The sequence below is a fragment of the Suricata suricatta genome, chromosome 4 (genome assembly GCF_006229205.1).
Source record: "Suricata suricatta isolate VVHF042 chromosome 4, meerkat_22Aug2017_6uvM2_HiC, whole genome shotgun sequence".
Taxonomy (NCBI): Eukaryota; Metazoa; Chordata; class Mammalia; order Carnivora; family Herpestidae; genus Suricata; species Suricata suricatta.
The window spans coordinates 149,954,529-149,965,209 of record NC_043703.1 but is presented as its reverse complement, the minus strand read 5'-3'; the positions used below and the strand labels follow the sequence as shown (position 1 = coordinate 149,965,209).

The window sequence follows — 10,681 nt, the reverse complement described above, 5'->3', positions numbered from 1 at the left end:
CTGAGAGGAACAACGCTGTAAGGGAGCGGGGCCCTGCCTCGGACAGTGCATTCTGTCCTTGAGGCTCACAGGGGCTTCCTAACAAAGGCTGCTGCCCCAAATTCAGCCTCTCAGTTTTCTCTGTATGGTGAGCTCTTGGCTACAGGCTCTTGGCTGTGGGCTCCTTCTCAGAAGAGCCCTACTGTTTGTCCCTGGGAGCCAAGACCTCAATTTAAGCTTGGCTATGAAATCCAAAACCAAGTGGTGGGGGAAGACCAGTGTCGACCCACAGCCTGTCCCCGCTTGGGGCCTCCCTGGCTCCTGGGGACCCATTTCCAGTTCTCCAGCAGCTGACAGTATCACAGAGCCAGCTGCCCAGGACCTCTGGGGCCCAGGCACAAAGCAGACTCTCAGAATCTGAGCTCAGGCAGGAGTGTGGGGGCCAGGACGGGTTTGTGCATGGATGGATGGGTTTGTGATGTCAGAGTGTAAAGGGCCTAAGACCAGTCCAAGCCTAGGCCCCACTCTAAAGAGATGGTAAGTCTGGAGAAGGGAAAGGTCTTCTTTCCAAACTGTTAAGGGTCCTGGCTGGCCAGTTAATGACCCAATAACCCCTGCTGGGCCTGGGCCTTTAGTCCCTCTGCCTCAGTTTACACAGTGGAATCTTCTCTCTGGCCTCAACTCACCCTACCAAGCAGCAGCCTGGAGGGCTAGGTGGAGCTGTGGCAGACCCCAGGTCCATCAAGGGCAGCTTCCCTTGAGGTCACTGTTAACAAGAGGCCCTCCCCCACACTGGTCCCCATCAGCCCAGGCACAGAAGAAAACACCACTAACAAATGTTGGAATGAGTCACTGACATGAACTTTATTGGATTACTGGGTGTCATCAATTCACCAGTAGGTCACAGACCTATGGTGGAAAATCAGCCGTAGTCTGAGCATCATTATTTGGGGACGTGCACATCTTCATGAAGTGTCTAGGCAGCGCCAGACACTGTGGATGAACCCACAGGACCCACGCCACAATGGCAGGTTCTCTCCATGACGCCTTCCAGCGGGCCAGCCCCCATGGGCGCCAGGCACCTGTCTGCTGAGCCCTCTGTGCCTGCGCCACAGCGGGTGGGAGGTGGCAGCTGGGGAGCTAGCCCAGGAGAGGAAACAGAGAGGCAGCCCTCAGGTGGGCAGGCACTCCTCCCGAGACCTTCCAGGGTGGGGACGTGGAGGGCTGGCAGTGGAGCTCTGGGGAGAGTGGCCTTGGCGTTACGAGGCCGGGTAAGGCAGAGGAGAAGGCATTCAGTCTCAGACCTCGCAACTGTCGCTCTGGCCCAGGGTGGGGGAGGGCAGTCTTCTCAGACTGGACAGCTGACGAGGGTGCCGTCGTCACCCCCACCCTGCAGGACCAGCGCAGGAGTAGTGTTCTAGAGACTCTGAGAGCGGCAAGCAACCAGCCTGGTCGGGGGGGCCTCCCTCGGAGCTGGCTGTTGGCCCTGCTCAGGAAAGTGTCTGGGGGCCTAGCCCCCAAACCCCTTCCAATGTCTCTGTCAAGCAGAAGCCAAGGGACAATGATGGTTGTTTCATTAAAAACTGTGTTTCATTAAAAACTAGTTCTGAACACAAAGAATATATCAAAAAAGAGACTATTTGCTCTATTACACATCATTCGTGGAGAATTTCCTGAGTGCTGTGCCATTCGCAGACCTGCGTGCCAGGGCGTGGGGGTCCAGGAGAAGTCTAAGGCACTGGCCCTGCTCTGGCACAGGGCTCCTTCTCCCTGGAAAGGCAGCCCCAACTGCTGAAAGGCCGGTGAGCATGTACAGATCTGGGGGACAGGGGAGGCCTGGCCGCATCCACCACTGGACAGAGTTTGAAGGGGCAGCCAAGGGCATCCTGCCTAGGCCCAGTGGGAGGAGGGGGGACACCCCAGCTGCAGGCCCAGGCAGAGCGCTAGCGGACACTGTGACCATTCTGCTCCGAGCTGCAAAGGTGGACACTGGCCATGGGGGCAGAGGCCCCAAAAGGCCAACGCGTGGCCAGGCCTCCCCTGGGAAAGGAGGAAGATCAGGGGCTTGTCAGGGCTTGAGAGGCAGGGCTGGGCCTCAGGTCTCCCTCAAGTTGGACATGGGAAAGTACCCTGCTTATTAGCACCTGGTGACCAGAGCCAGCTCAGGGACACCCTGCCCAACCAAGAGCTCTCCCAGGCACCCAGTCAGCACCCATCTCCTAGGGACCTTCTCCAGGTCCCCAGGAGCCACACTGCCCACAGACTCCACCCCCTCCCCCCAGGCCGGGCAGACCCTCCTGACTGTGCAGCTGGCGTGAGTGAACACAGTTTCCCTGCCTGAGTGTGGCCTCCTGGAACCCCTCTGGTGTCCCTTAACCCTGGAGGCTGAGCTGGTTAGCAAGGCCCCCCACGTGTTCTCCCCTCCACAACCACATGGCTGAGACAATTGGGGCTCCGATTGCTATGGTGACTTCTCTCTCTGTGCCCCACAGGGCTCTCTGACCACCCCCCGCCCCAGACAAAATAGAACAAAAAAAGGAACAAGGTAGTAGTACAGGGGTCCTCTGACCTGGGCATCCACCCCCTTTCCTTGGGAACCAAGGTCCCCGCCCAGCAGGGCATATGCCCACCTCACCGTGCGTCCCTCCATGGGAGAGGCTCTGCCAGCCCAGGGCCAACACAGCGGTGGGAGGGTCAGAAGAGGCTGGGGGCGGCCTGGCCAGGTGCATCATGGTCCCGGATATACTGCAAAATGTCCATCTCGTCCATGGCTTGAATCTGCTGCTGCTGCTTCTGCTGTTCCGCCGCAGCCTCAGGCAGACCCGCTTTGGGGGGAATGGCCGGCTTTCTGGGCAGCGCTGGCTTAGCTGCCACTGGCGGTTTGGGCTTGGCCTGGGGCTTGGGCTGGGGCTTGGGCTCGGCCCCCAGGTTCAGAATCTGGTCCAAGTCTTCTTCAACTCTAGGGAACCAGAAGGGGAGGCCCTGAATATAATCTCCCCCAAAGGGAGCAAGACCCCAAGGCACCCCTGGGGACTGTGCCCAGGCCCCGCCCCAACCTGCCCCTCCCCCATCCCGACCCGGAGAGGATGTGAGGGGAGGTTTCTCCTTTCCTGCAGCCGCACAGCACAGTGGGAGCAGAGTCAGCCCCTTGGCAGCCTCTGGGCCTCCTTTTCAGGTGGTCCCCCTCTAGCCGATGGCCCTATAAGGTGACTTGTCCTTCAACCTCTCAAGAAGTAACAGCAGCAGCTGCCAGACGCAGAGCGCCTGCTCTGTGCCAAGCACTTCGGATATGCCATCTTGTGTTATCCCCAAACCCTTTGGGGGTATGGCTGATCTCTACCCCGCAGATGTGGACGCGCAGGCCCCAGGAGGCCAAGCTAGGCCTGAGATGACAGCGTGTGACAGTGCCTGAGTCAGAACCAGGGTGTCGGACTTCAGAAGCTGAGCCCTCCTCTAGGCCAAGTTCAGCCAGAGAAACAATAAATGAGAGGATCTGACCACTGTTGGGGTGGGGCTGCCCATCCATGGTGCCCACTGTGGGCCACACGGGTGCCAGACAGAGCCCGCTGAGGGCTGGAGCCCCCAGGGCCCTGGACCTGACAGCCATCGTTGGATGAGCCTAAAGCCCGCAGCAGTGTGATGGTCACTCAGGACCAGCCCCAGATACCGGCTGGCAGTTAAGAAAAGCACGCCACAACCTGGTTCTGTCCTCTCTGCCTGAGGGCGTGCCTGCCACCAGCTCCTGGGGAAGGAGCTCATTTTCTGGAGACCAGATGCACAATGCAAGACCCATTCAGTCCATCCCACCACCCACCCACCCATCCAATCAACATCGTGCTGAATACCTACTGCGGCCAGGCATGTCCACATTCATGAACTCACTGAATAATCTCAAGACACTGTCTGGTAGCAGGTATTAGCCCCATTCTCCAGATGTGAAAACTGAGGCACAAAAGGATAGAGGCCTTTGCTTGAGACCCATGGGCAGCTTGTGAAGGAACAGGACTTGGCCTGCGGGTGGCTGGGTCTTGGGTGTGTCTGCCCTCCTGCGGCACCAATGCAATGAAGCTCTTTCAGGCTGGGGTTTCTCCAGGGTGGACGATCCCTCCTATGCTGAGGCCACAGGCCCCCTGAGGCCCTGCAGGTGACACCCGCCAGACCTGCTGCCTCTGCGGACCTGACCCAGACCCCCGTTGCCTCCTGCGGGAGTCCTCTTGCTTCTCTTGGGACTCTGTGATAACCTCCACACACCTGTGTCCTCCGGGAATTCTCCCTGGCTGAGGCTCCAGGACACTTGCGGTCACTTTCCTGTCCCTTGACAGATGACAGTCCCACCTGGGACACAGTGATTCAGAGAAGACCCAGAGCAAGAACTGCAAAGTAAGTGACTGACAGGTCTCTTCCCCTCCCTGGGCCTCAGTTTCCCAGCTGGCGAGGGGCTGGGTGAGGTTATTTTGGGGAAGCTCTTGTTTCCACAAGAGGAATGGCCTGGCGGTGCTTGTGCGCGCTCCTTTCGGCCGAGCAGAGGGCGGACAGCGCGCTCTCCTCCCAGTCCCAGGGGCACAGCAGCCTCTAGCCTGCTCTCTGGGGTTAGCTGTGCACTGTTCAGTCTGGTCTGGAGCCAGGAGACAGCAGGAGACCTGGGCTCGGGGGAAGGGTCTGGTTATACTATCCTGGGTGTTTTCACGGAGTTACATGGAAAATTCCCACTGAAATCCAAGGGGCCAATGTCTGAATTCCTAAACAAGGGTTCCCGGCCCTTTATGTGTTTCCTCAACCAGCAACCAGCAGAAATACCCAGACAGGTGCTGCCCAGACCTGGGCCAGGTGTCCTGGGCTATCTCAACAGGCCTCATTTGGCCAGGCTGGGGTCAGGGAGGGAGGGCACAGGTGCCTGAGGCAGAAGGCCCCGGTGGGGGGTGGGGCTTGCACAGGCCCCTTGGCGTCTCCAAGCTTCAGTGTCCTTATCTGTAGGATAACGCCGGCGGCCTCACCCAGCAGGCCTGCAGAGCCACCGTGTGCCCAGAAGCACAGGACTGCGCCCAGCGCAGTTCCGTCCTGCTCCCGCTACTCCTCCATCAGGGGCCTCAGGTCCGCTTCCTCACCTCCCCTTCCCTGGTCCTCAGTCTCCCCATCTGTCAATGGGATCCAGCTCAGACATCAGCAGGGCCAGGAAGAGGCTTGTCTGAGCATGGGGCGCCCAGCACAACCATCCCCTAGAGGGGCTGCCTGCCAAGGACCAGCTGCCAAAGGCGCTCTGGGCCACCCTGCTGCTACCTGGGTCAGCATCCTGTGGTGGGGGACAGACCGCAAAGGGAGAATTCAGAGCTTCTGTGGATGGCGACACGCTGAGCAAATGGTGTCCTCCTAGTCTACACCTGGAGGGACCCTGAGCCAGGCCTTCAAAGAGAAGCAGCCATCTTGGGTTTGAGGCAATGCCAAGGAGTATGACGCAGGGCAGCTCACATGTGCCCTGGCCCCTTCCCCGCAGCGCCCGCCTGGGGCAGGCGCTGGCTCCTCCGCCTGCATCTTCCACAGGAGGCTGGAGCCCTGGAAAAGCTCAGAGGGACTCAATCATCCACACCCTTGGAAGTAATCAGAAGCTGCTCTGAGGTGGCAAGTGAGGCAGTCACACTCGGGGTGGCTGCAACGGCACCCCTTTCCATGTGGGCTCCCCAAGTCATGGCTAGAAATAGGTCCTACTAAGGCACAGTCCAGCTTTCTTCTCTCCCTGGCCCTGCTAGTGCAAGGTCAACCATGGAGAGGCTGTGGCGAGCTCCGAAGGCTGTGGCACCCCTCCTCCCCAGGTCCCTGCAGAGGACGGGCCTCGGTTAAAGACCACACCTGGAAGCCTCCCACTGGGGTGGCCACACAGGAAGAGGGAACTGAGGCTTATCCACATCCTGCCGGGCAGGCCACTTTGCGACAGCTGATGGCCGTGACGGAATGAACGGAGGGGTGATGGCATCAGTGAATGAATGAGCGTTAAGAAGGTTTTTGCTATAAGGAACCCCGATCACTGCCTGGATAGCCGCAGAGCCAGCACAAAGGAGAAGAAAACGTGGCTCCTGCTCTCAAAAAGTGAATTCTGTCACCAGACGTCTGGCAGATGTGAAGGCAGGGCTGCAGGACTCACATTCTCTAAAGCAGTGGCTCCCACAGTGCTCTGTGGGACGCCAAGAGATGTCACAAAGGAAAAGTCCCAGGGACCAAGGAGCATGTGAAATGCTACACGGTGTTTCCCACTCACACCCACAGAGGCCTGCTTAGCGCCGGTATTGCTCCAGCCATTTGGCCACAGAGCCCCTTTGAAGGAAGCATGGAGTTCTGAAGAACACGGGTCTGGAAGTGCTGGAACTGTGGATTTAGAATAAACTGTGCCAGGAAAGTCGCACTGGAATGGCCTCCCCGGCACACGTGGTGTCCTGGAGATGGGAGAGCCTCCCTGGGCAGGCTGCACTCAGCAGGACCCTGTTACCCTCCCTGGGGCTCACTCTAGTGCTCTGCTTCCCTGGGCCTCAGTTTCTCCTCTAAAGATGTAACAGCCCCAGCTTCTCCCAGCCTGTCAGGACTGTCAGGGGTGAAGACACAGGATGACAGTGAACAGATGCCAAGGGCCATGGGGAAATGTAAAGACAAGAAGCCTTCGCTGGCCACTCAGGCTTGGTGGGCATTCACAGGGCTAATAGCCCGGGATCGCTAATGAGGGTACAGATGACAGCCTTCCGGAACCACATGCCCGGCTCCGCGTAACCATTCTTGGAAAGAGATGGCTTGGCTTCCTGTAAACCGCCGAGCACAGCCATATTCTGGGGGGGGGACAGATGACACCACGGAGACACGCAATACCAGGCATGCTGGGAACGCAGGCAGCAGGTGCAGAAGCCCAAGGAGAGCTGCTGGGGGAGGGCGGGGGCAGATCTCCCAGCCTCTCCTCCAAGTACTCAGAGTCCTTGGAAGGAGCTGGGAGGGCATGGGCAGTGTGCTGGATTCCGATCCTGGCTCTGTCCCTTGAGAACTGTGGCCTTGGGCCAGTCACATTTCCCACACTCTATTCTCTAAAATGGAGATAAGAGCACCTACGTGGGGTACTGGAGGACCGACCGAGGCAGTGTGCAGAGTCCTGCACACTGACACACGACACTTCCCCACTCTGGAAGGAGGAGTCCTGCACACTGACACACGACACGCACTCTGGAAGGAGTCTAGCACGCGGACGCACGGCACGCACTCTGGAAGCAGAGGCCCCCCGTGGAACAGACCAAACCTCTCTCTCCCCTAAGACCTGTTGATGGGACCCCGTCGGGTCCGGCCACTGTCCAGGCCGTCTGCGCCCCACTCCCTCTGGGAGGGCTGCAAGCTACCAAGAGTCCATTTGATTTGTTCCCAAACCAGTTACACTTGCTCTTGCAATTACCTAATTTGATTATTCCTCACACAAACTTTTAAAGTAGGAGTGTGAAAAGGAAAAGAAAAAGACTTGCATTCACGAAGTCCTTTCTGGAACTCAACTACCCTGGGGTGCTGACCCCCCCCCACACCCTGCCCCAGTTCCCCCACACCCTGCCCCAGTTCCCCCACTGCCCACTGGCCAGCGCCCACCACAGGCTCCAGCCTCCGATGGGCCAGGACTGCCGCCCTTGGCGGCTGAAGCTGGTGAGATGCTCCCATACTGAGACGGGTCCCTGGCTCTGTCCAGGCACTCTCAGGGCAGGGGACGCCGCTGGGGGCAGGTGGTACCTGAAGAGCTCTGGGTGGGACGTGGGCCCTCCACTCGCATGGGCGGCAGGCAGCAGTAAAGGGTCACCCAGGGGGACGGCACCACCAAGATCAGGATCTTCAAACAGCTTCAGGGCTGTGTGGAAGGCAGGAGCAGAGTGGTCAGAGGAAGTCCTGGTCTATCCTCAGCTGCCAGAGGAGGAGAGGGCAGGGGGAGCCTGGTCCTGCCAGGAAACAGTGAGCCAGAGACAAGGCAGAGCACAGAAGAACCAGAGGAATGGACCCAGGTGGGGTCAGGGAAGGAGCAAGGGACAGGTGCTCAGAAGCTACCCTGTAATTGTCAGGAGATGGCTGGTCTCCTGTGGGAGCCCTGAGGCTGGGGCGGTGTCTTTCTCATCAACGTGTTCTCAGGCTCAGCAGAGGCTGGCCCTCCGTGGGTGGTCACCAAGTGCTGGCACCAATGAGGGACATCAGCTCTCCACCTCGAATGCGGAGCTGGGTAGGATGAGGACAGGTCAGACCTAGGGACAAGTCCAGAAGTCCCCAGGGCCACTCAGCTTTCCCCTTTCCGACTGTGCACAGGACCCTCCCATTGGGTCTATGCAGGCAACACAAAATCTCTCATCACAATCCAGATCGTACAGAGTCACAGCACAGCTGGCCGGGGTGCCTGAGTCTACTTTCCGGTCAGTGGCCACACCTGGTCCTGGAATGACAAAGATGCTTTTGCACCAGTCACAACCCATACCTCTCAAGTGATAAAGATGATCACCCTCCTTTTCTACAGGATGAGCAGAATAAACATATAGCCCTAGAATGTTCCAGGCTATGGGGACACAAAGTGCACGACTAGATTTCTCCAACAACAACAAAAAAAATCTCTGTAAGCTGAGTCTGTATCATGTTGAAATAGGACAAGGGGGAGATTTCCATCAGGCTCTTGGTGGCGGGTCCAAAGTCATTGACAGAGGCTGGCTGGGTCACTAAGCAGACACCAAGAGGAATGGAAACACCTGGAGGCTCTACTTACGGTCCTTGAGGGGCATGTCCTCTGCGGGGCCCTTGGGGGAGATCTTCGTGGTCGGGCCAAAGAGTCCCTCATCGAGGTCCACCTCTTCATCAAAAATGGTGAGTCGGGGTGAGGGTTTGGGCTTCATGGCCACTTCGGGGCATTTCTTGGGCTTCTTGGAGCTAGGGAATCAGACACAGTTCAAGGTTAGGACTTCTCATGAGAGCCCCAGCAGCTGGCAGGTGGCCTGGTCAGAGGCTCGGTGAGCTTGAGCTGGTATCAAGAAGGAACTTTCCAGTGCCCTGACAGTGGAGACGTGAGGCCCTGCTACTGGAAGCAACCGAGTCCCATGTCCCAGGAACCACTGACATCAGGATGTGTGGGAAGAGCAGGTAAGTGTCTGAAGGAGCCAGCAGACTGCCGGACAACTCCCAGCCCTGAAGGGACACCCAGGACTTAGGCTAGCCTGCATGGTCGCAAGTCAGAGAGGCTGCTCTCCTTCTGGAGGCTGTGGGGGCCAACTGCCCGTAATGCTCCCAGGGGCCTGGCTCAGAGTCACTGCACAGCCCCTTGGAAAGGGGGCTGGACACAGACCTCAGGGCCTGGAACCAGGGAGCAGAAGAAAGCAGCCTTGGTAAATGCTCCTTTGTCTCCCCCCCACACACAACCCTCTGGGTGTTGGAGGGCAGGGTGCTCAGAGGCGACCATCCACACGCTCTGGATTTGGACTTCTGGCAGAATCTCAGGCTCCAGCTGAGACAGGAGAAGCTATGACAGCTGGAAATGCACCTGCTGGAGTCTCCCATGCCCAGCACAGGGCACTCCTATGCACTCAATGCCGAGGCCCCACTCGTGGTCCTGTGCTCTCGTCCCTTTGAGGTGTCCCAGGAGCACGAAGGAGACCCAGGACGGGGTCAGGATAATGGGCTCGGTCCTGCTGCTCTCTGGGAGAAAGTGGCACACATCGAGGACAAGATGGAGAGCAGAGATGCAGTGGCAGGGCTGTGCCCCACGTGTCCTAGTTCCTGCTCTCTCTCCATCCTGCACATATCCAGACAGGCTCATGTCACAGGCCACCAGCGATTCACCTCTGCTCTGGCACCACCCCCAGGCTCTGCTTGTGGTGCTGGGGAAGGTGAAAGGAGCCTGGCCTCCTCCCTCCTCACAGCAAATGCTTTCCAGAAACTTCAGGTACACCATGGCACACACCTTGAAGGGACAGTTCAGCTTTAATGACTCCCTGAGGCAAGCCAGCCAGATGTGCCCAGCTGAACCCACGCTCTAGTCCAGACCTGCTGAGTCAGAACACCAGGGCTGGCCCAGGAAGCTGTGGTGGACTATCTCCGTGGAATCTCATGATCAGTGAGGTCTGGAGTCACCGGACCAGCCTGGGGCCTGTGGGTTCTGACCTACTGCTTCCCTCAGTCACCCACCAGCCACCCCCAAGCTGGCCCTGTTCCTGGATCCCATGCCCCACCCTGCACCTGATCAGGGAGGGCAGGGCTGAGGCCTTGCTCTCTGCGGCACTGCCCGAAGGTCCGTCCGGCCCAGACACTAGCAGGCCCTGGAACAGCTCCTTAGGAAAGCAAGCCCGAATCCTCCCCCAGCACACAGGCCCCCAGTGGCACGGGGGAAAGAGGCTTCCGTGGACCAGAAACCAGAGGGAACATGGAAAGAAAGGATCCGTCTGAAGAACAGGAAGTGAGAGTGGACAGTCATGACTGATTACATCTGGAGAAGCCATGGAGATTTCAACCATTTCCCTCCTCACACCTACTTCTGGTTCTGAGAGCACAGAAACGGCCTGACTTTTCTGCTACGTCAGTTTTCCTCTCAAACTGAATGAGCGTTCTTGTTTTTCCTTCCTGAAGACATTTCTGATCTTACATTGTCTTGAACTGAAACAAACTGAATCTCTGCACGTCGGGGTGTTCAGCTGGGCATCCTCTGAACTCCACCCCACTACTCCACGCA

At 58.4% G+C, this 10,681-nt stretch overlaps 1 protein-coding gene across 1 annotated transcript in view; it reads right to left on the bottom strand.

The window, feature by feature from the left end:
* Nucleotides 1-818: 818 nt before the first annotated feature.
* The window catches only part of HS1BP3 (HCLS1 binding protein 3), a 45,903-nt gene continuing 36,040 nt past the window's right edge, over nt 819-10,681 (bottom strand). Inside the window, exons 7-9 of the mRNA XM_029938568.1 lie at nt 8,729-8,889; nt 7,720-7,834; nt 819-2,938 (exon numbers count right to left, since the gene is read on the bottom strand). Of these exons, the coding sequence (XP_029794428.1) occupies nt 2,674-2,938; nt 7,720-7,834; nt 8,729-8,889 (541 nt within the window). The 3' untranslated portion in view covers nt 819-2,673. The remainder of the gene's footprint in view (nt 2,939-7,719; nt 7,835-8,728; nt 8,890-10,681) is intronic.